General features: G+C 35.3%; 1 protein-coding gene across 14 annotated transcripts in view; it reads right to left on the reverse strand.

Moving 5' to 3' along the window:
- PAM (peptidylglycine alpha-amidating monooxygenase) overlaps window positions 1-25,733 on the reverse strand; it is a 275,420-nt gene that overhangs the window by 57,379 nt on the left and 192,308 nt on the right. For all 14 annotated transcript variants that reach the window (XR_009054246.1, XM_057738350.1, XM_057738340.1 and 11 more), the window contains 5 exons: window positions 7,540-7,588; window positions 6,144-6,211; window positions 4,982-5,062; window positions 4,638-4,714; window positions 4,194-4,297 (listed from right to left, as the gene is read on the reverse strand). Coding sequence is in view for 13 of the 14 variants with exons in the window: in XM_057738350.1 (XP_057594333.1) it covers window positions 4,194-4,297; window positions 4,638-4,714; window positions 4,982-5,062; window positions 6,144-6,211; window positions 7,540-7,588 (379 nt within the window). In the remaining variant the exon portion in view is untranslated. The remainder of the gene's footprint in view (window positions 1-4,193; window positions 4,298-4,637; window positions 4,715-4,981; window positions 5,063-6,143; window positions 6,212-7,539; window positions 7,589-25,733) is intronic.

Genomic DNA, 25,733 nt, shown 5'->3' on the forward strand with positions numbered 1-25,733 from the left:
AACATTATGCCCATGTTCATCTCTAAACACATATGATTTTGTGAAACAGCCTAATCAGCTCACCAAGATAGCTCATTTAAGGTACTGATTCTATGATACACTACTGAGCTGATTAAATAATTTAAGAATCTTTGCAATCACCAAGAAAATTTCATAAAACAGCTGAAGAAAAAGAAAAGAGTCATACTTTATTCCTTTCTATCTGTAATTGAACTTGTAGTCAAAGTAACTCTGAGCTCCTATCTGACAGGGAAACTATCATATCCTAACCACCGCAGGATGCAAATCATCCTTAGCACCAGCAACACCGTGTGCCTATTTGATTCCATATTCATCTTTCTTTCACTCAAAAAATATCTGGCTTTAAACCAAACTGCTTTCCATGTTCCTAAGGGAGAATTGTGACACATCTACCCTTCTTTTCCATAGAGAACAACATACGCAATTCAACTGTGTCAATCTAAAGCTTGTTAACATGACAAAGTATGGAGGAAGGCTGTGTTCAGACTTCTGCAACTTCTCCACTGAATGGCCCTTTCAACATTTCCTAATGTGATTCCCTAAATGATGACGGCTGCCATCTACATCCGCAAGTCACAGAGGTGTATTTCTTTCCTCTTCATGCATAATAAGGTGCTTAAATGATAACTACTTCTTTTATAACAGCTAGCTTTAAATCTGACAAAGTGTGGAGAGCCTGAAAATAGTACACCCTCAATAAATATCTGTTGAATGAGGAAGAATGAATCATCTAACTTAACAAATGGTATAATGTATTACAGCAAAACCTGTTACCCCTAATACACCATACTGCTGAGTCAGGTCATTATTACGAACTCAAGTTACAGCGTTTCTGAAAAATATTTATGTCTATCTGTTTATCTTTCTTTTATCTATCTATCAGGGATTTTATAAAAATATATCATTTCATATTATAAAGATATACAACAGACATTTAAGAAAGTATCAAGTATTCTGAAATGTATCATTTGTAAAAACCCACATGTGGAACACCATGACTATGTCTCAGACAGCGGTATTCCATTCTGTGATTCCCTCACCCCTAGCCCCTGCCCCGTGCACTCCACAGATGCTGGACTTGAAAATAACCAATGACGGTAAAAGACTAATTTCGGAAAGTAATATGAAAACTTGAGAGAAGTTATTTTACAAAGCTTTGAATTGTTCCCTAAGAGGTTTCATGGTGCTTTAAAACTTGACATTAAGGGGCTACTGATCATATCTTTATTTGCATATAATACACTTTAAATGCTGATTAAAAATATTTATTGGACCTTCTCATTTGTATATGAAATAACTGGTTTCCAACGAAAAATATGACCAACAAAATGGACCAAACTGGTAATTTTATCTACCAATTCTCAAGAATTAATTTTAAATTTTAGCATATATACTTTATGGCAAATTATTTGGCTGACTCAAAGTCTTTTTTGGGTTGTTGTTTAAACTTGACTAAACATTTGAAATGAATTTAGAGAAGCATCATGTTTAATATAAAATATGTAATGCAGTCAGATACAAAATACTGCTTCTTTGTAGGTTAATTAGTGCTATATTGTCAAAATATACATTAGTGCAACTTTGCCTAAGATATAGTCCTCATATTTACTATCCAAAAAGAAATACAATATATCTGGATTAAAAATGTTACCATTAAATGAATTTATTAATATATTTTGCCTTAAATTCATCCGCTTTTTAATGGTTATATTTTGAGGTGAATCCCTGGTATGGAAAAACCTGTCTCTAGTTTTTTAAGTGCTTTTTATTAGTTAACTATGATTGCTCTCCCTATGCTAAGTTTTCTCCAGTGCTAAAATTTCTAGCTTAATACAGAGTTAAGCTAGGATTGGGTAGAAGAATCACTCAACTGAAAATCTTCCTATTAGGCCACTGACGGTACAACTTTCCTGTAAAACCTAGTTTCCAGGTGGCTGCAGAACAAGAAGGGTAAAAACTTGAAGCCCTTGTGCTTCCAGCGCTTGGAGGGGGTGTCTGCTGGGCCCATGTGACCTTGAATAAGTGGAACTTGTGCTTAAATCAGCTTCATGCTCGGGGCTCAAACCTGCACCAGTGGGAGCCTGTGTTTGTGTATGTGGGTTGGGGGTTAGATGGGAACAGAGAAGAGAGGGAAGAGATTTACGGAGTATCATTTAATTTAAAAGACATCATAAAAATACTAGTTTTCTCTTTTTATTGGTTACATTCTCAATTGTGATTCTACAGTACCCAATGGAGGTGGTATCCTTTATTTTACAAAACACATGCATTGTTATTATTACTAGAAAGCATATTAAGGGCTATAGGAATGGTTTGCATTATTATGAGAATTTAATTCATATTTAAATTTATTCAAAAATTTCTGCTTCCTTAGTATAAATTAAATATTCAGAATATGGACTCACCCAATAAGTTAATTTCCTATAATTTCTTTCTATTTCATTTGTATTACAAAGTGGTATTTCCTTTAGCTACCTGAGGTTTACAAGAAGATAGATTGGTATAGTCATTTTAGGGTATTATTTTAAAGCAAAATGCACATTTTAAAAAAGACTAGAATTATGTTGGACATGAAACTGAAAGACGCCCCTAGAGATTGCTTTGGCCTCTCATCCTGGTACTGTAACAAGTCATTAGTTTCTATGGCTGATACTGCCTCACAGAGGATACTCAAAGGATAGAATCTGGCCCTCCCAAAGTTACAAGCCCTTCCAAATCGTAGAGGACCTGTAAGCAAAAAAGTTCCACTTATTCCATATTTAAACCTATAAACTAATACAAGGAATGTGTTAAAAGGGATTTTTTCACTCCTTTGTTTGCTTATTTCAAAGGTTAATAAAATAACCAATGGCATTTAAGTAAAGTTCCAGAGGCTCTACACTTCATGTATTTAAAGATTATTAATAAGTAAATTATTAGACGTTTTAAATCTAATTATGTCTACTTTGTCAATGCTTTTGTTACCATTTTATATAACTTGATAATTTAATTGCTTTCCTTAAGTCTCCTTCCCAAATTTATCAAATTCATCCAAAAGTAAAGCTGGGGGGGAGAATGGGTACATGTATATGTACGGCTGAGTCCCTTTGCTGTGCACCTGAAACTATTACAACATTGTAAATCACCTATATTGCAATATAAAATAAAAAGTTAAAAAAAAACATTTAGTATAAATTGATAACTTTTTTCTATCTGTTTTATCTTTAGCTTTAAAATTGATGCTTATTAATATAAAACCCTTTTAGACTGACATAAAAATTCCTATTCCACCATCTCGGATGCTTTTTTCTTTTACCTGCATCAGTAGCTTTTCTGTTTCCCCTGACAACAGCTAGTGTTATCATCATAAGAATCATCTTCTGTGCATCTAATACATATTTTCAGATGCCTACTTTCTGTAACTTCTCTTTGATCAAAAGATAAATGGTTTAAAGCTCCATCTTCTCAGTGGCATCAGTAAATATTTTATAACCTAGTTTAATATGGAAAGGAGGCTCCTTGGTTCTCTTCTAACAAAAAAACATGATAAGAGGCTTTATCTCTCATTTTTAATTTAGGTAAATCTTTTTTGAAAGAATTCATAGTGTTTTGAAAAAATTACTTGGTGTGATAAAATATACTTCTTTTAAAGCAGCTCAGTATTTTGAAAATTATTTAAAAGTTTGACATTCTCTTATGGAAAAGGTACTGCATAGTATTATTCTCATTTTGCTTCTCATCTGGAAAACAATGAATACATAAAAGTTTCACCAGGTAGAAAAAAATCATGGTTGTGAGTAATTAAGGGCCACTATTACATGCAGAACCTATATATTCACCTAAATTTGAACACAGGGCAAAAGGACACTTGAGAGAAAAACTCATAATCATTACATTTTTCTTTCTTAAGATGTACAGGAAGTAATATACACTTTGCAGCAATTATAATATGTAGAGGTGTGATCCTTAAGCTCTTGAATAAGCAGGAAGAAAGGAAGCATGAAAAAATAAGCACGTGTTCTGGAGTTTATCCAAATCAATCAATTCTAAAATCATAAAATGCCATAGTTTGTTGTAATTTTTCATAATAGAGAAAACTGTGCCTGCCATTCATCCATGGAGATAACTATCACCTAGATTCAGGCCTTGTCCTGATAAAATCATTTTAAATAGTGGAATTTGTGAAATCATACCCAATGTGTGTGGCTTCTGTCCTTCCTTCACCAGTGAATACACATCTTGCTGCCAGTATGTCTCCAAAACTAACATCTACTGGGTGTTCTACAGGGTAGAAAGCCTGCAAAGAAGACAAATACAGTGGTTCCTTAAAATTACCAATAAAACCCAGAACCACAGGCTTTAATAACATGAGGCTTGGGGCACCTTGGGTAGAGAGAATGAACACACACACACACACACACACACACACTTCACCACCCTGTTTAGAAATATTAAGAGAACTGATAAGGAAACCATCAAGTCGGAAATTATAAAAAAAGAGCTTATACACAGCTTAGATATACAGTAAAGGTAGAGATGTTTAGATTCTAGAGAAATTCACAATGGTCCTATGAAGGTTGTTTACTACCTGCTAATCAATATTTTTTTCTCTCAAAATTGTACTAAATTCTACACACCTGTGGCAGCTGGGGGCTTTGGCGTCCAATCAGTGTCCACTGTCCATTTCTTACTCTGTATCCACTTACTACCTTACCTGTAATGAACAAATTATAATTATATAAGGTATTAGAAAAATAAAAAGCATTATTTGTTTTATTTCAAAATAAAATATAAATATTTTCAGAACCCCAAATGCTAGGCATTTTAATGAAAACAATATGATGAAAAAACATGTACAATTTCAAGGTATTGCACAAAATCTCTTTCACTGAAACAGATTTAAGGTCAAATATAATTTACAATTTACATTTATAACATTAGCAAGCACAATGGTATATCACTTAATATGTAAAGTTCTTACCTAAATGGTGAGTGTGAACTCTGTAGGCAAAGACATGCATTGGATACTTTTTATAATGGCATGAAATATCAGAATTCACCACTGTTAGAAATGAAAACACAGAAAAAAAGTCACTATTCAACTGGAAAATAACATTATTCTCGACTAAAAGTATGTATAGTCACAAGTAGCTAAGCATGGGGGTTTTGAGTAAACACATACTCATGTACTCAGCAGATATTAAGCATTGATTATGCACCAGCTACTTTACTAAGGTGAGTTAAGAACCACTTACCCCCATATTTTATCTCACTCATAAACAAAATGACTAGGCCAAATCAACATACCTTGTCAGTGAAAACATAGCCTTAATTAGATATCTTTATCATGAAATTTACGCAGTTGAAAAAACTTAATGCTGGTTTTTATTTTTAGAACAGAAAGATTTTTGAAAAACTGATTACAAACACCTAAGATAACTAGATTGACAGTTCCTGTAGAGAAGGAAACATTTCATATAGTTTTCCTTCCTTACAGGCTAACACGTAGTAGCTATTCAATAAATGTCTTTTAAAATAAGCCAATGAAAAGTAGAGATCGTACTTGTCATTAACTTTAAAAGATTCCCAGTAAAAACAAATGAGTAATATTTAATATGAAACTTTCAGATAAGATACATTGATAAATAATATTATACTTATTCCAATAGCTTTTTGTAAGTTTAGGAGAAATCAGCTATTATTAATCCCCATTTTACAAATGGAGAAATAAGCCCGGTAAATCTATGTTCAACGACTTGAGTTGCTACTGGATGTGCTAACTTTTGATTCTGAATCTGATATTCTGTGGCAGTAGTTTATGCCACAGCATGATATGAAATTTGTCTGTGGCATCTGAAGGATGGATGATTGATTTGTAAAATACTCAAGAATTATTCTTTAATTTATGTGACCCACCACCTACCCATAGGCCTCAATTCTTAGCATAAAAACTCTAAAATAATAAAATACTGGCTTGGAATAATACAAAACTCTATTTCAATCCAAGGATAACAAAGAATTCGTTTATTTTTCAGGTACTCAAAGTATTGGTCATTTCAAGTGTTTATAAAAAATATACTGTAAATCCATTCTTACAGATTAGGTAATGAGGTAATGGGAAATTCTGAAAGATCATTACTCACCTTTCTCTCCTGCTGGTATAACAGTGTCAACAGACATCATAAGGTACATGCCAGCAATTAAAGGTTGTCTGCAGAAAACAGTAATATTTATCTCAACTATCTGAAAAGCCAAAACTATTGTCTTGGAAAAATAAGGTATACTTCAATACACTGGTCTATAAACTATGATTCATGTGAAAATTAAAATAAAATAGTATGGAAAAAGAGGTAGAATATATATCTTTTCTTGAGAGTAACATTTTCTTGGGCAAATAGCTAAATACACATTTTTCGTGGCATGGTAAACGTGGAAGGTAGTCTCTAAGTGGCTCCCGTGATGGTTAAGTGTATACGTTAAGTTGGCTAGGCTACAGTGCCCAGTTGTTTGGTCAAGCACTAGTCACAGGTGTTGCTGTGAAGGTATTTTTTAAGATGTAATTAATATTTAAATCACTGACTTTGGGTAAAGCAGATTATGGTTCACAATGTGGGTGGGTCTCTTAAGGGAAAAGGCTAAGGTCCCAGGAAGAGGAAGGAATTCTGCCTCCAGACTGCCTTTGGACCCAAAATTGCAACATTGATTCCTGCCAGGATTTCCCACCTGCCAGCCTGCCTTGAAGATTTCACACTTGCCAGATCCCACAACTGTGTGGGCCAGTTCCTTAAAGTAATTCTCAAGTTCTCTTTCTCTTTCATTCTCTCTCTCATACATTCTATTGGTTCAGTTTCTCTGGAGAATACTGACCTAGACAGCTCCCAATGACCTACAGCTCTGACATACATGCCCTTGTCCAATCTTCTTCCCTTGATGTGGGCTGGACCTAGTAACCAGACTCAGTAACTTGTTATTTCTAATGAACTAAATATAGCAAAAATGACTTTTTTACTTTTTTCTCCATTGGATTCAGAGTATGGAGATTTGTGGTAACTATTTGTGGTAATCTATCAGACTTACATATTGTATTCAGCAACTTCTGAGATGAGGATACAAAATGACTTTGGCTTCCTTCCTGCATACTCTCTTGTTTTCTCTCTTGCTAGCTGTGATGGACACCAGCTGTAATGTTGCGAGCTGCCCTGTTTAGAGCCCACATGGGGAGGAAGCGAGGAAGTCCTCCAGCCAGCCAGCAAGGAACTGAATCCCGTCAACAGCCATGTGAGTCCCCAGATAGCTGAAACCCTGACCAAGACGTTGACTGCAGCCTTTACGTGAGACTGCCAGGCCTAGCAACTAGCTAAGCTGTGTCCTAATTCCTGAGCCACAAGAAACTGAGACAATAAATATTTGTTGTTTGAAGCCACTATGTTTAGAATAATTTGTTACACGGCAATAGATAACGAGCATAGCGGATTTCCCACTTTTAAGCTCTTGAAGATCTTGAAGTTGTCACGCTGCTAGGATAACAGCAGTACTTACGGCAGGCGTGTGAGGTGTAAGGAGACACCAGAGCAGTCCTTGTGATTATCTGAAAACACACACACAAAACACACATCTTAAATATGACAATGTGAAAAATGGATTTCAAGCCTAAAATGGTAAATAATCATAACTCAAATACTAAATAAAAAGCCCTATAAATTTCATTTGTATGGTGTTTTATAGTTTACAGAGTACTTTCATACTCATGACATCCATTTATTTCCCAAGTATCACAGAACAACAAAATTATCATTTCAAGCAGTCTGTAGTTTTCTCTTGACTCACCAAACTGACCAGTTATCTGCTTTCCTGCAGATACACTAAATACTAGTCATAAGCTCACAGAAGAAAGCTGCAGCTGCTCTTGATGCATTATCTGTATTGTTGAAACATCCAGAAAAGTTCGTGAACTGAATGGTTTGTTCCATGGGGCTCCAACGACTAGCTTTACTACTTTTCGAAAATTGAAGTGGTCCATAATGTGGGCTTTAAAGATATGATCATTTTTTAGAGTCTGTAATATCTCAGATTTATGTATAGGAATCACCTTATCTGGTTTCTAAGCCTTGTTCATTTCCACCTTCTAAATAGGAACCTGATGATCACTCTATTTACACCCTAACTTCAGTGGAGGACTGCTGATTATCTGCATCTTTGCCAAGGACACTTCAGAAACCTCTTACAAATCCCCTCTCTTCTTTCTTCCTTTGTCTTCCCCAAGTTTTCTACTTTCGGAGGGTAAAAACTTAAATCGCCCATCTAAATTCTTTTCTCTTTTGAACTTGCTGATCTCTAACCACAGAGACCATGAATAGTAACTCAGACTTGCTCATTCCTTCCATTCCTATATATGTTAAATTCTATTTCACATTTTATTCTAAGTAATTATAAAACTTTATATCTCAACTTTAATTATTGTTTTTAATATAACTATTGCATATATGTGAGCAAGATTGATAGATTTATATTAGGAATTAAGAAGTGAAGTATACTAATAAATAGCAGCACAGGCAGTAATTTTTTAAAGAAAATATTTTCCCTTCATCTGTAATTCTCATGAGAAAAGCAAAGGTAGCTTCACATAAAAATATATAACAGATAACTTAATTAACAAGATACATGTTTTTCTTTACCATACATAAAATTTAGGAAGAAAATATAATAAATCATGTTTAATACTTTGGTAATGAAACACAAAGGAAATGTCTCTGCACAGTATTAAGCTTGATCTTAACAAAAATTGTACAGAAACAAATTCTATGATAAAAATTTTATATTTAATCAGTTGAATACTTTTTTTGTCATTTTACAAAGGGACTTTATCCAATCTTCTAAATCAATTTCAGTGAGATTCTATTTTCATAATACTTTCACGGAGTTTTTTTTTTTTGCATTTCAATTGAGTTTTAAATACATGAAGAGAAAATAATAGCAAAAACAATAAATAGCAACAGGTTTATCTTAAATTTTGCTTATGCTTTTAAATATAGAAAGGATAACTGAGTATTTTTTAAAATTTATTTTAAAATTTTTTTATTTTTGAGAACAAGTCTTCCTAAACGTACTGACTGAGAATAGTAAATATGCTTCGTCTGTACTACTTTCAAAATGATTAGCCATTGAATTCACCCAGAATTGCCTAAATATCTCCACCAATCAAAAGAGAATAGCGAAAAGTATAATCATTCATTCATACCAAATGAATTCTAAACTCCAGAGACTCACCTAATTAGCTTAGTTATCTTCAGAAAACATTTCTCCTGTGTATAAAAAATATCGTATCTTCTAAGGCTATTTTGAGAAATGGTAATCATCCATTCATTCACTTAATAGTCACTGAGCAACTGCTATACTCAGGCACTGCTCTACACAATGGGGATTCAGTGAAAAACAGCATGTTCAAATTCCCTGCTCTCATGGTGCTTATGCTCTAACAGGAGTGGAGAGAAAGGGAAATGGGGAAGGTGAGACAGGGAAAAACAAAACATCAAATACATAAACATGATAATGTCACACAGTGAACTCAACAGGATAATATGACTCTCGGTAGCTGTTTTATCTACTGTGGTCCAGGAAGGATACGGTGGCCCAGAGGCTGGAGACTGTCCAGGCCACATGAAGTGTGTTAAGAGCCTGGGTTTTATTCTCTGTCTGCAAAGAAGTCATTGGAAGATTTTAAGCAGTGGAGGAGAGGATCACATAAGGTGTCCACCTAACACATTACCTGGCACTTACAGATTACTCACTAATTACTGAATGTCAGATTTTGTAATTTTTTATTTTAATTAACAATACCAAGTGAGAGTTTTTTTCCTGCTACAATGTCCATCCAAGCAAAAAGTTCTATGTGCAATGGGAACTGTCTCTTGCTTTTACATTATATCCTTGCCTTGAAAGAATCAAGTTTTGATATCTAACATTTTGATATCCAACTTGGTTGATATTCTTTACCATGACTTAAAAAAAAGTAAATGGGAAAAATACATGTTAATTAACACTTTCATGAACTATTAAATAAATTTATCATTAAAGCTGAAATGTGTCACCAAATTAAGAGTAGCAGGAATGTTACTAATAGTAATATGCCAGCTATTGCCAGTAACAAGGCATCTTTCTGTTAGATAATGTTCTTTATTAGATTGTCTAAATTGAGATTTTTACTCAAAGAAAAGCATGAAAATAAGTCAAAGACAAATTTTAATTTGAAGATATTTTCTAAGCACACATCAAAGGTTTCTCCAAATTAAACAATAGCAAATAGCGAGTTAAATAATTTCTATGTAATTGTTGTCTATTTGCTTCCCTGTAGAGATTTAAAAGTGAGCCACAGCTTCACCACTCCTGGGCAAAGATAAAGTACCTGGTTTTCTTTTGATTCCACATGTTTATCAACTACATGCCATATTCTGTAAGAAAGTCAAGGATACCACACAATCATAACGTCAGCTAAAAACTCAAGTAGTAATATGAGATGTTCAGCACATTCTGGAGAAAAATATACTCAACTTCTGACTTAATGTATTATAACATACTGATTTTGGGAAAACTGAATTTCAGAGACTCTAGGTTTTGTCTTAGAGAATGTAAATGTTATACGGGTAAAGGGCCAGTGAATATACGAAGATTTAAAGTGAAAATCTTACCTGTTTTATAAAAAGCTCCACAAATCAAAATATACAGAAGGAAAATTAGTGAAGGAATACACTTAAAAACCACACTAAATAGAGTTTCTTAGTCATGGATGAAAAAATTTGTTTACATCATATTTACCATGTCAATTTGATCCACTGAGTCAACAAAAAATGAGGCATTCTAAAAACTGCTGTGTGCATGTGTGCCTGTGTGTATGAGTGTGCAGACATTATGCTTTACACTTTAGATTACCATCATTATTTACCCATGGGGTAACAGAGTTACGATACTAACTGTGTGACGAGGAAATTCTGTTACTTAGTAATGGATAAACAAACATTTTAAGGACAATATTTTAGTTAAGCAAAATTCTAGGAGTTACCACAAAGTAAATACTTACAAACATATTCATATACATTTTAGACAGTGTTTGAGTCAATTGCTATTTCATACATTCATTATTTCAAAATCAAATTTTATTATTGTAAATCACTGTGATTTCTTCTAGTTTGACTTTCTGCAGGTGGACCTAAAGAGCCCATGTGTTTGCACATACACACAGTGAGAAGTCCTAGCAGGAGCAACTAGATCCCTCAGACAAGGCTGTCTGGAGGTCTGGAGGGCTCTGGGATCCACAGCTATTCCTATAGCAAGTGGCAGCTTTGGAGAGAAGCATATTTCAGCCTAGTGTTTGGTGTGAACATTATGACCTTTTAACTTCAACATGATCCTTGCCATAGTGATGCATTATTATTTCCATAACCTCCACATCGATCTTACTTCTAGTGAATTCAGAAACTTCAGCTAGTTTTGCATATTTTACTGATGATTTCCAGTGCGCTCTGACTTTGCTTGCCCTTCTATTGTAACACAGTGCTTCAGCCACAAGATATGAAGCCTCATAAGAATTAATTCATTTCAATTCACCAGGCTATAAATGAAATCTGTCTCTTAAAATGGATGGCACTTTAAAGGTTTATTATCATAAAGAAACACATCACTGCTTCTGCTAATATTTTACCACATAAGATGAAAAAATGAAATCAGAACTGAGATAGTTAAGAAACGTACAGAAAATGAACTTCAGAGTATCAAAATCATATGCTGGATGAAAAAGCTAGTTGAAAAGACTAATTCTGTGACTAGACTAGAATGAAACTAAACAGAAGAGAGGAGAGGAAATAGATGGAAAAATTAATTCAGGGCAGAAGACCAGAGAAATGGAATCCCACAGCTTAAATAAAGATTGGCTAGTAATAAGTGAAACAACTAAAATGTCCTGAAATTACAGGATTGAATTTGTCTGAATGAAAGGTAGAAGAGGAAGTGAGGACTATTTCCTTGATTTATATTTCAACATCAATATTGTACATTTCCAATGTAAAATATGTAAGATTTGTTGGGTGGAAAGTTTGGAATTGATCTTTACATTTTCTTTTTTTTTTTAATTTAATTAATTAATTAATTTAATTTTTGGCTGCGTTGGATCTTTGTTGCTGTGCACGGGCTTTCCATAGTTGAGGCAAGCAGAGCTTCTCTTGCTGCGGAGCATGGGCTCTAGGCATGAAGGCTTCAGTTGTTGTGGCACATAGGCTCAGTAGTTGTGGCACACGGGCTTAGTTGCTCTGTGACATGTGGGATCTTCCAGGACCAGGGATCGAACCTGTGTCCCCTGCATTGGCAGGCGGATTCTTAACCACTGTGCCACCAGGGAAGTCCCAATCTTTACATTTTCATCACACCCAGTTATTTGACCATACTGCCTTACAAGATAATCACCAGTTTCAACTAGGTGCTCACTGAGCTCCTTTAAAATGAGTAGGACCTAGAAAGTTATATATTTAATATTTGGTAGATTAGTGTGATCAATATTGATACCACTAAGAAACTCAGGTCTATAAGTAAGACAATCTATGTAAAGAACGTAGCACTCTATTTAAAGCATAGGAAAAAATACAATAAATATTAGTTATTATTATCATTATTCTTTTTATTGGTAGGTTCCAAAAAATTTCCACACATGAATATTTTACTTTTAAGAAATACATTTTCATAGGTATAGATCAGGAATTTCTTTTACTGAAGAAGCTGAAGCACATTAAATTTTTCCAACTTAATAACAGGAGTAGAAAAAAGGAGGAAAACATGGGAATATTAAATAAGTAAGGAGACAGTTAAAAAAAAGGAATTAGAATTGAAATGGTATGTTGAAGATATTGCACAAAATAGATATTTTCAAAATGGAAATAGAAATGCTGATTCAGAAAGGTATGAACTAGGTAGCTACAGAGCAGAGTCATCAGTGATACAGTGAAATTTTAGGCAGACATAAACATCACGGTCTGGCTAAAATGAAATTCTTGGATTAGGGACCGTAGGACCACGAAGAAGTTGATAATGCATTGTTTCAAAGTACTTTCATGATTTTCAGTAATAAAGCTCCCCTTGATTGGACTCAAGATACCTGCTTCTTTCTGAGTTCTGGGCTAGCAGAAGTTAGTTCAACAGGATGCTATATTTGTAGAAAAAGAGTGAGGCAATTTTTATACTGATATTGAAATTGTTCTTCTAGTCTACATTTATTCACTTATCCTGTACAGCTATCATCATGGAAAAATCCTGAAAGCTCTTCTTTCCAGGTATCTTTACTTTATTTTAGTTGTCTTCTTCAAAAACAAATTGTTCTTTTACTATATTGGGCTATAGGTGTACTCTCTCTCCAAGGTACACTGGTGAATACTTGACTTTTAGCTATTAATGTTCTGTATTTACAGAGGATTGAACTCAAGATTACTCTGTTAAAAGGATCTTTCATGACTGCTGTTTCTTTCAGTAAGAAATACTTTCAGCCTGACTGATTTCCAGATATGGTGATGGAACTTCATTTATTAGATAGATATCAGATGACATTGGGAGGTATATTTCATTTTATGTCATTAATTACAGTCCATTATAATGTTATATGTATGTACTAGAAGCTTTTGTAATGGGAAAGGTATTAACTGTGAAAACATTAAAAGAATCATTTGTAAAAAGAAATGTAAAACAAGTCTAATAATGCCTTAGAAGTACATCATGGCATAGGAGGGTACTGCAGTACTGTTGGTGGAGTGGTAAGACTTCTAGAGAGTAGCCTGATAATGAAAGGAACAGTGTTTCCAGACCCTGGATGAAACTTGAAAATAGCATTCAATCCAAATCTAATCTTGAATAAGATGAAAACTGGATGACCTCTCTCAGCTTCCCTTTTTTGAGAAATTGCTCTCCTCTGCTTACGCAGAGATGTATAACCACAGCAAGGTATTTTATCAAATACATAGACTTACAGAATTTCAGAATTGGAAGGGACCCTGGAGATAATGAAGTTCAACCCTTCCACTTTACAGACGAGGAAAAGAGGCTCCCGAGATTGAGTGTCGGCCAAAGTAATTCAGCTAACTGGTGACACACCTGGGTATCAAAGCTAATTCTCAAATATTAGTAATCAGTAAACATTATTTATGTAAAAGAAGAGTTTTATTTCTTAGAGACTTCCAAAGCATTTTATCTATGAAATGTCCTGAAGCTAAAATAAAAAAATTAAGCAAGAACTGATAAGCAACCAGTGGTACTTAAGGATATCCACTTAAGTAGGAAGTTCATTTTTCTTAATGGGAGGTGAATGCATGGGATATGAGGTTATCCATTCCATACTATTTAGCTTGCTTTTCTAATAACAGCTTTTAGTTCCTGCTTGGATTCACAGCTAAGTAGTAAGGTAAGTATGTGGAATAATGCATGATAATGACCTATTACATCTTAGGTCCTTAGAAGTCTGCTGTCTCTCCTAATCTTTCCCTCAAGAGATACACTTCATGAGCTCATCTTGTCCTGGTTGTTTCCTGCTTCAATAAAAAAAAAATGGTTAATCATCGATCCTGAGGAAACCAGTGTGTTGTTATAAACTACATCCCATTAACTGGAAAAGTCCTTCAGAAAGACGGTTGTAGAGTGGATTTCAATTCAATGCACTCTCCTCAGAAGATAAAGGTGAAGGATAAAGCACACCCATTATCTACTGTCCCACCCACAGTTTTAGATGATGGATCCTTTCCTTATGGAAGTACTGAAAAAGCACCTATGGAACCATTGCCGAGGCTTATGAAAAACAAAGAAGAAACATGTTTAATAATAAAAATGTATTTTGGGCTTCCCTGGTGGCACCGTGGTTAAGAATCCACCCGCCAATGCATGGGACATGGGTTTGAGCCCTGGCCTGGGAAGATCCCACATGCTGTGGAGCAACTAAGCCTGTGTGCCACAACTACTTGAGCCTGCGCTCTATAGCCCGTGAGCCACAACTACTGAGCCCACACGCCACAACTACTGAAGGCCGCGCGCCTAGAGCCCGTGCTTCGCAACAAGAGGAGCCACCACAATGAGAAACCCGCGCACTGCAGTGAAGGGTAGCCCCCGCTCTCTGCAACTACAGAAAGTCAGTGCACAGCAACGAAGACCCAATGCAGCCAATATATAAAAAATAAAATAAATTTAAAAAAATTTATTTTAGGAAATTTGTGAGCAAATAGTAAACTGTATCATACCTTTCCACCCTCTCAGAGTGTTCTGAACACAATTTAAAGACCACCTTCCTTTTTCTGCCTATCTTAACAAACAAGAATGAATTAAGGATATAATATACACCAATAATTTTTCAATAATATATGTACATAGATTTTGTAGTAACTATTTGACTATTAAGCTGGTTTGACCTTTACCTTATGGTTCTTTGTTCTGAATTAAGAATATTAAATTAATGGGGCAGATGATGTTTTGCTGAGATTAAATCATAGCTCCCAAGGTGACAAAGAACAGATTACTTGGGGATTCATTTCTATACTCAGGAAAAATTTCATATAGTCAAAATTGCTTGGAAAAATCCCGCAGGAGAGTGGAGAGTGAGGTCTCTTAATAGATCGAACACAGTCAGTTTTCTTGGCATTGGAGCAGATTGCTGTCAGTTTCGTCAGCTGGGCCATGTTGTTTTAAAAAAAATGTTATTTCTATATAGTTGGCCTATGTTGTTATATAAAAAAGGTTATTTCTGTACATTTGAAACCCTGCAGCAGCAGCAGAGAGATGGACACAAGCACAAGAGGAAAATAGGAAACCACGAGGAAACAGCGGATCTGGGTCTTGTGTTCACTCTGGGCACAGGCACAGTGATGAAATCTGGTTTTAATGAAGGTAAGACACAGCTCCTCTATTGTTTTTTGGTACCACTGGATTATAAATGTAGGTCCTACTGTCACTTAACAGTACTCCAAATTAACCAGAAGATGCATATTTTAAAGTTTTTTTGTTAGAGTTTTCTCAAAACAAATTCTCAGTCACCAAATTTCTCCTAGAGAAATCACTGAAAGCATACTTTCATATCAGGATGCTCCAGTTACAGATATATTGATATAAAATAGTCTCCACTCAAAAAGCACTAACACCTTAAGCTGTCACGGCTAACGTGTATCTGCTTAGCAAATATAACTGAAATAGGGGCACTGTTGATACAGGACACAAACTGCACACAGGTTTTCCTGGAGGCTGCTGAAAGCTGGCTTAGCAGACAAACCTCGGTGCTAAATAAACCAGCACTACCACCTAAAAAAAAAATCTTCAAAAAAGAATTCCTTTTGAAGCTGTCACTGCAGTGAGTTAGCCTCTTTTGATTTTGTATTCACTGCTGTGGGACTAGAAATTACTAGCTTCCATTTGTCTTGTGGCAAGGAAGAGAAAATGCATTTATCCATCCTGCAAGAAGAAGACTTTCACAAATGATGGCCTATGCTGTTCCCAAAAGAGATCAAATGGAAGGCAGGCAGGCAGGCTCACCAATGAGCTTTTATAATCGCTCAGTGTGTGGAGAATGTTACGACAGGACTAATGTCAGAGCACTTTCCTCTTTCCATCTTTTATGAATGCAAAAGAAACGAATTCTGGTGAAGCTTATGATTTACATTGTTTCTTCTCTCAGAATTATGAGCCTGCTCCAGAATCATACTTCTAAGGAAGTAAAATTAAAAGACAAAACCCCACCAATTCCAGGTAAATACAGAATTTTTAAAAACATGGCACAGAGTTTTTAAATTAATGATCGCTTTTTGAACTTTTTGTTGAACTACAATATACAGAAAAGTGCACAAATCAGCTTCAGGAATTTTAAGAAAACTAACACGCTCCTATAACCAGCACCCAGCTCAACAAGCAAAAACCCTCCACTAGCGGCCCCTCCCTGAGGCATTGTTTTAAATTTTTATTTTGTGTACATGGCATATTTAAACATCTATTTGTCTTTCTGAAGGTGCTGTCTTTTGCCACCTTTAACTAGCTTGTCCACCAGCTTCATAGGCTTTGGTTGGCAGTTTTAAAATATTATAACTGGTTATTAAGAGATATTCTATTATTTCCCCTTTCAGTGAAAAGTCCTATCGACCACCTTTTTAATTCTGCATCTCAGTTTTTAATATATATCCATTTTTTAAGTGAAAGTCTAAATTTTCTTTTGCGTTCTCCCAATTATTGTCTCTTCTTACTGAGGGCAGAATGTAACTGCAAAAGTCTAGAACCACAGAAAAGGTACTAGAAGAATAAGTAATGGAATGCAAAGGAACTTTAATAGTTTTAATCAAAGAAACTTTTAAATTCAATTTGAAATATAAAGTTAAAAATCATATTTCTCATATAAAATTCTCTATTATTAATTTTTGCATTGTCCTGAGAGTATATTTTATATACATAAAAGGTTTAGCTTTCACCCCCTTTGGCATTCTCAACTACTTTGTGCAACAATGTATTCTCCCTCTTTTATCTAACTTAAACCTCTAAGTGCTCATGAATGATAAGCAAAGAGAGGGTAACCTAGCAGAAATACCATCCTATTTTGTTTTGAAAGTTCAAAGTTGGTATTCTGAAAAAGTTGTAATTTAATTGGAATATATGTTTTTCGAAGCTCAACTTAAAATCAGTGGCTGTATTTTCAACCCAATTATCTTCATTAACTTAAAATACTATATCGTTATTGTACTGTATAGTATCGTTACTGTTTGGTTCTTCAATGAAAAAATAAATCCAGAGTATCTAATTTACATATAATGACACATGCATATAGTCCTTGGTATTAATTAGGAAATAAACTTTGAATATTATAGCTCATATATTTGATTTAGCATTAATTTCAGTCATTCAATATGTTTACGTTGTAATGTGGTATGAGGATTAATAAAGTAATTTTTATAAAGCACTTGTGAGTTGAGAAGTAGTATGGAAAACACTGAAATCTCTCAGTGACCCAAATTATCTCTCAAAATTCCCTGAGATCTTAAGCAAATCTTCATAATGCAAGATAAAGGGTTCATTTAGAAGGGTCTGCAGTTACTGCTCAGATTTTATTCTCCTTTCTGTTATTATAGGTGATACATTACACTTAAATTGGGGAAACAAGGATAAGGAATACTTGCAAAGAAATGGAGCTAGAAAAGTGTGGGGGAGGGGAGATACCGCTACAAGAAGACAGGCTCTGAAAAATTTTCAAAGATGGAGAAAAGAATTAATATAGAATGAGAAGCAATGGGGAGCAGGATAAAGGGTTTCCAAATTGGATGAAGAGGAGAGTATTGTTTCAACTGGAAGAAAGAGGGAGGTTAGAAGGGTCTCTTCCAGGCCTAAGGAAGGTTGGATTTTATTTTTCTAACAAAATTATTTTATATTTATTTATTTTTTTAATTTTTTTTGTGGCACACGGGCTTAGTTGCTCCGCGGCATGTGGGATCTTCCTGGAGCAGGGATTGAACCCATGTCCCCTGCGTTGGCAGGCGGATTCTCAACCACTATGCCACCTAGGAAGCCCAGAATTATTTTATAAATGTCATTAAATGTTATATTTGAATGGTTTTCATCAAATGTCTTTTTGGTCATGTATTTATTTACAGTATCTCTTGCATTTTACAAGTAAGATAGTCAACTAACATAAAAAGGAATGAATAGAAATGCAATGTACAAATAGTAAACAGGAAATGGAATGTACAAATCCTAGCTTTTCTAATGACTTCTGTCTTTTACCAGAATTCCAAGAACACAGTAAACAAACGTAAACACGCCAAAGCAATGAGGGGAGCAGTGAAGGACAGGGTGCAGAAACTAGCCTGAGTATTTGTGGAGTGTGTGAAAAAATGCCTTGGACCTCCTAATTCTGATGTGAGCCTATGGGCGAGTAACTTTATTTCTCCTCTTAATTTCTTTTGGTTCAAAAAAATAAAATATTATCTGCTATTCATTTAAATGAAAGTAATAGTTAATGACTATGTACCTTGACCAGCTTCAAAAAAGGAGTTAATAATTATGGGTGACTAAGAAAGCATGAGCTGCCGAAGGGCAAAGAAGGTAAAGTATCAGGCTGTCTCAAAAAAAGCTAGAAAATAAAAGTGAAATGTGAGAAACTAAATAGTATTAGGGAAAGTTTTTTTTCCCTAAAAGACATCACTTATGCTAAATGGGAGATTAGGATACCAAACTGTACACTCTAAATATATGCAGTTTACTGTATAAGTAAAAAATAAAAAATTAAAAATAAAAGCAGTGAACAAAATAAGACAAAGTATTAGATGTCATATCCCTGAATACTGAAAATTAAAAAATTAAATTTATTTCCAATAAAAAAAAGAAAAAGCTAAATATTATATTGCTCAATGTTACACTGTTCCAAAAAATACATTTTAGGCAATAAAGAACATTCTGAATATATTCATTAAAAAGCAATAATACTGCTGTGCTCTACATATCTTCTTATAACCAAATGAATGAAAATGCAATTCCTGATACTTAATGACCATATTTAGGTATTAAAATAAACAGGTGTCTGATGGAATGAATGAATTGAATAAGGACCATTAGTCTTCCAAACTGAAGATGATTAACAAAAAAACTGAAATTCAGGAAGTTTACATTCATGTGACGAGGCTGGCAAACGCCAAAAAAAATATTGCAGGATAATAGGCTTCCTTTGGATCACTTGAGAGGCACTGAATAGTCCTAAAATCATTCCCATGACTCACAACAAGCTGCTTGTGTATAATGAAGGTTAGAGAAGAACATGAAGAACATCCTCTAATCATTCTTCTGAAATCAGTGGGATTATCAAGCAACCTAGTGTAGAAACATCCCTGCATAACAGAAGTGGATTCCTTCACACATCAGAATAAAAAGACATAAATGAGATGAGGTAAACAACTCCAATCTTTACTCATTTATTCTGTTGTGCAAGGATGATTTCATTCCTCTTCATTCTTAGTGGTTCAAAGGAGTTTCAGAAGGACTGACTCCATTATTTTCTTATATAATTAGGACATGAACTTTGAACAACTACAAATTAGAAATTCAACACAAATTAAATTCTTTTAGTTTTTAATGCCACTGGACTAGTAGCTATACCACCTCAGGCAAGTCACTTAACCTTTCTGAGTATCGATTTCCATTTCTGTAAAACGGAGGGGCTGGGCTAGATGATCCCTTCCGGTCACACTCTTCTCCTTCTATCACCCCAAAGACTCAGTCTCTGGGGTTAAAAACAAGTGCTTTAAAAATGAATTAGTACAGGGGCTTCCCTGGTGGCAAAGTGGTTAAGAATCCGCCTGCCAATGCAGGGGACACGAGTTCAATCCCTGGTCTGGGAAGATCCCACATGCCACAAAGCAACTAAGCCCATGAGCCACAACCACTGAGCCTGTGCTCTAGAGCCCATGGGCCACAACTACTGAAGTCTGTGCACCTAGAACCCATGCTCTGCAACAAGAGAAGCCACCGCAATGAGAAGCCCAAGCACCACAACGAAGAATAGCTCCTGTTCACCACAACTAGAGAAAGCCCATGCATAGCAACAAAGACCCAACTCAGCCAATAAATAAATAATTTAAGAAATGAATTAGCACATATATGAAGATCTATGGTTTTTACTCTTTTCAGAAGAATAGAAAATAAAAGTTATGGTTTCCTTTTCAACAATGCCTTTTCATCCATGTTGCAATCTCTTTCCTTTATCTGAAATGCCCTAAGAGACTATGGAATTTCATGCAGGTTGAATGTTACCTTCTTGCCAATCATTTCTCTCTCAGAGTTGGTCTCATGGTCTCTGCTTTTCTCTCACTTCTAGTCCCTCTCACCCTATATATTCCACCTAAAAACCAAAAATTAAAAAAAATGGAAGCATATAACATTTTTGCTCATTCTTCAAAAAGGTTTATCTAGATTAAGTGTCAAGAAGGAACACTTGCACCCCTACATACGAACAGTGTGTACAAGGAAGTCATATATGCACTATTAAGTGTCTTCCACCATAATAGTAGATTAGCATTTTAAAATTCAAACACCAAATTTTGTGAAAAAGTTGATAATAAATGTAAACTTTCCTTCAAATTTCTAAGTGAAATAAGTGCTAGGATAAGCAGACAGTAATTAAATACATTTTCTTCTTTCAAAGCATCCCTTTTCTTAGGAGAACTGTGACTTAATTATACTTATTTTGATAAATGCAAAGTATTCTGCTTGTGTCTCAAGCCCCCGATTTCCCTGACACACCTGTAGTACAGTAAAAAAAAAAAAACAAGAAAAAAAAAACTGTAGAAGTAACTTCAATCCTCTAGGAAAATTTGAGCCTCAATTGTCAAACTTTAGTTTGCATAAAAATCAACTGGGGAGCTTGTTAAAACTTCAGAATCCTGGGCTCAGTGGTATGCTGGTAACACACAGGCTCTCTGAAAAAAATATGCATGTGTGTGTAAATACGCATTTATTATAGTTTTCACTAATACAAAAGATGTGTAGGACACAATTTACAAAAAAAAAGTAATATTCTTTATCATAAATTCCGTATAACCAGTTGAATTTCACAGAATTATTTCCTTAATTTTGTTTTGCTTTGTTTTTTTTAAAACCAGATAGAAAGTTTATTTCTCACTCACATGAAAGTCTAATCTGATAGGAGTTCAGTGAGGTGGGGCTTCGTGCTCTTCTAGGGATCCTTCTTTATTTTTGCTTTCTCCCCTCGGATACTGCAAAGCTCACCGCCACCATGTCTAAATGAATGCCTCTTAGAAGGAGAAAGAGCTATTTCCTTAATTTTTGCTGAATTCTTCCTTAGCCAACCTATGGTTATAATTGGTGAGTGAGTTGTTCAGACAAGAATGTCTGCTGATATTCTTGTTTACTGAAACAACAAAGATGTATGTTGGAACAGCACTTGCTTATCAACAAAGTGAGCAAAATCTTTGCAGTAATGGATAGTAGCTTTTGAATACTGAAAAAAATATTTCCTCAAAATGTTTGGCTATTTACAGTAATCTGCATTACTACATCCTTCTCATTGTTTTCTTAAATCTAAACAACCAAGGAATAATTTATGAAGCACTGATTTGTAGCACTTGTCAGTTTCAATGGTGTAAATTTTCCCACTACGATCGATTTCAAGCTACCAGTGTGACATTACTGAACACTGGGTTGGAAAGAGATGTGCCATCAACACACCATTTTATAGTATTTCCACCACACAGATACAACAGACGTAAACACCCTCCAAAGCAGAGATAATAGTAAAGGTAGTAAAACAATTAGGGGATGATGGCCTTTGAGTATTTATTGCCTTTATTTTTAATCACGGCTATACTTAACAATCAGCTCACTAAATATCTGAAAATTAACAATTGGCTCTTACTGGTTAATATGAACCAGCGCTAGCACACCACCGCCTAGCCTCTACTTTTTGTGCATTGGACTCCATAGGTCTCACTGGAAGCAGGAATTTTCATTCTGAAAAGCACCCCAAGGAGATTCTGGTACAAGTAGTCCACAGGTCAGATTTTGACTGCACACGCACTATGTACTTTAGAGGTAATTCTAGAAAGAATTTCCAGATAATTCTAATCCTTTTAATGAAACAGTAAGAGGAGTTCCTTGGTTTAAGTAAATGCTGGGCAAAATGTTTCAATTGTGAAAACATCTAGTGCAGGTAAGGATATGAGGTTTGCTCATTCACTATGGATTGTAAATTGGAGAAACTGTTTTGTCAGGCAATTTGGTGGAATCTGTTAAGGTTTCAACACTCTATAACCCCCAAATCCCATTTCTAGAAATCTACCCTGCAGTAGCAATACCTGGTTACCTAAAACATTTCTAATGTTAAAGTTCACTGCAGTATTGCTTGTAATAGCAAGAAACTCAGCACTTAAACGTTTTTAATGGGGAACAGGATATATAAATTATAATATATCCACACAACAGAATACTAGGCAGTCATTATAAACAATGAAAGAGCTTTACATATGCTGCCTTAGAAATATGCCTGCAGTATGGTGTTAAATTAAAAACAGCAGATGCAGATCTATGGAGAGTGTGATCTGAATTTTGTCCAAAAAAGAAAATAAGTGCAGATATACATACATATCTGTGGTTTCTGTGTATATAGAAATGTTGGGATAAGCATATGAAAAATTGGCAGATATAAATTCAGTTATCTGGGGGTGGGGGTGGGGGGTATAAAGAAAGATGGAATTGAAGAAGGTAGCATAGATTTCTTTTTCTTTTTAATCTATATACCTTTTCTTCAATAGCTTTACTGAGATATAATTTACATACATCACAATTCACCCCTTTAAAGTGTACAATTCAATGGTTTTTTAGTAGATTCACAGATAATGTGCAACTGTCACCTCATATTGTAGGTTTTTAAATAGTTAAGTATTGTGAGTGACTTTTTAACTTTTTAATGGTTTTCTGTATTTTCCAAAAAATGAAAAATAAAGTTTGGGAGAGATTATTTTAATGGGAAAATATTCAGATATATCCAGAGTCCTTCAATCCTTGTTAGTATTTTAACCAATTTACTCAGGTATTAAGGAACAGGTTTCTTTGTTCCCATACTAGAACTATTTGCAATTCTGAAACCTAAAAAAGCTTTGGAAGCCTAAAGTTTTTTTCATAATGTTTGGCAGCAAAATCTGATCTGAATGAATGTGATGCTACTTATGTCTGCCTTTATCCCTTGTAGCGTGACCATTTGAACATTTTGCTAAAGGAATATTAGCATATTTGATTAGGGACTGTGTCACATACACCCAGAGGTGATATAATGTAATATATGATTTATGTACTTGAATACCTTTCAAAAAGGTTTAAAGTTCTTAATTCCAAATTGCATCTGTCCCAAAGCATGTGAATAAAAGTCTGTGCCCCTACATCAAGGAGTATTAAACAAACAGAGAGTGGAAGGTGGGGAAGGAAGAAAGGAGACTTGCTAAATGGCACAGGTATCCCTGCCTTGGGAGAGAAAAGGGAAAACTGAGGTCAAGTGTACCCTTCCTGGGACCACAGGGCTGCCCCTGGAGTTGAACTTGGAAACATTACGCGTGCCCTGGAACAAAAGACCATGTTGAGAACTATCTTCCATATGTTGGAAGGGGTGAGGCTTGCTGGAACGTGTGCACGTCAGAGTCCTATTCAGAGAAGGCCAGGCTGAGTGCTAGAAAGGTGCCGTCTCTGTCTCCTTTAGTAGAGACACTCAATGACTTTCAGGCATCTCCCTGGGGGAAGGGAATCATTAATAACACCCCCCACATTTGGAATTTCAAAGGAGATTCTTAAACATGGAAAATAATCTAGAACACCTGAAAATATGTGGGTTTAAATACCCCTATCCATAATATCCCTTACTTTGCAGAGGAGAGAGTAAAAGCAGGCTTGGTATATCTCCGTGGAAAACATGCAGGAGGAAGCTACTTCAACAGATTTAGAAAAGACAACACAGGAAGCAGCGGGGAGCAGTCTTTCACCCGTTTCCCACTGTCTCCGCAATCAGGTATCAGGGAGTGAAGAGCACCTCTAGTGCTTACACTGAAGTCAGAGGAGTCTGTTTTATACTGGAATGAAATAATTTGAAGTGTAGCTGTCCTGCCACTGATCTATGCTCCACCTTGTTCAAAAATGCATTAGCAAGGGATTTTTCCCAGGCTCACAATTTCAAAGCTTTTTCCAATAGCTTCCTGGCAGTAGTCTTATAAGAGGCAGATGGGTGGCAGGAGTCACAGTGGAATTAAAATTCCTCCAGAGTCCTCTGTGTTCCCTTCTGCTTGCCACTGTCTCCCTTCCCTCACGCTCAGTCTACTACTCCTTCAGTTGTGGCGAGAAAGGAACCCCCTGCGTGTGTACGTGTACGAGTGTGGAGCACGCGTTTCACGAACACATGACCTATGTCTAGTAACAGCCACCTGTCTGGAACTAAGCTATCCAGAAGCCACAGCCAAACGGATCATAGCCAGGATGGAACAACACAAGACGGCAAGAAAAAATAAATCTGAAGGCTACCAAACCCAGGCACTTGTGTTCTCATGATTTTATTCAAAAAGTTCCCTCCAAGGGTTCCAATTCAGAGTCTGTTCACTCTAAATTTACAAACAATTATATGAAACTCAGCTGCCTAGATTTCACATCATCAATTTAGAACAAGGGATAAGGATGTCTATAGGAAATCAACCTGGCAACATGGAATCTCTTTCTAAACTAGGTGTGGTCTTGTTTGCTTCTCAACCCCCTCTCTTACTGCACTGACTGTACTGGCGCATGCAATTACAGTTATTGTTTTATTTTCATTTGCCCCCACTGGATGAAGGTAGACTTTTGTGTTTACTCATCTTTGCTTCTATGCACTGCTCTGTTTGAATTAAAATGAGTTGAAGTGGTAGCTTGACAACAGAGGAAGCTACACAAAATAAAGAGAAGCAGAGAGAAGGCAAAGCCCAGTAACACGAAAAGACTCTATTTACTCCTAAAATTTGGAGGGAAATAATTGTGCAGTAGTTGATACCAGAATGATACCCCCAAATTATGAAGGGAGAAAGGGATACAGACAATGACTAACAATTATTGCCAGTTCGCTCTATGTTGGGCACAGCATTAGGTATTTAATATCTGCCACCTATTTTATCTTATTTTTATTTTTTATTTTTTTTCTCTTTATTGGAACATAATTGCTTTACACTGTTGTG

Source organism: Hippopotamus amphibius, chromosome 1, assembly GCF_030028045.1.
Source record: "Hippopotamus amphibius kiboko isolate mHipAmp2 chromosome 1, mHipAmp2.hap2, whole genome shotgun sequence".
NCBI lineage: Eukaryota > Metazoa > Chordata > Mammalia > Artiodactyla > Hippopotamidae > Hippopotamus > Hippopotamus amphibius.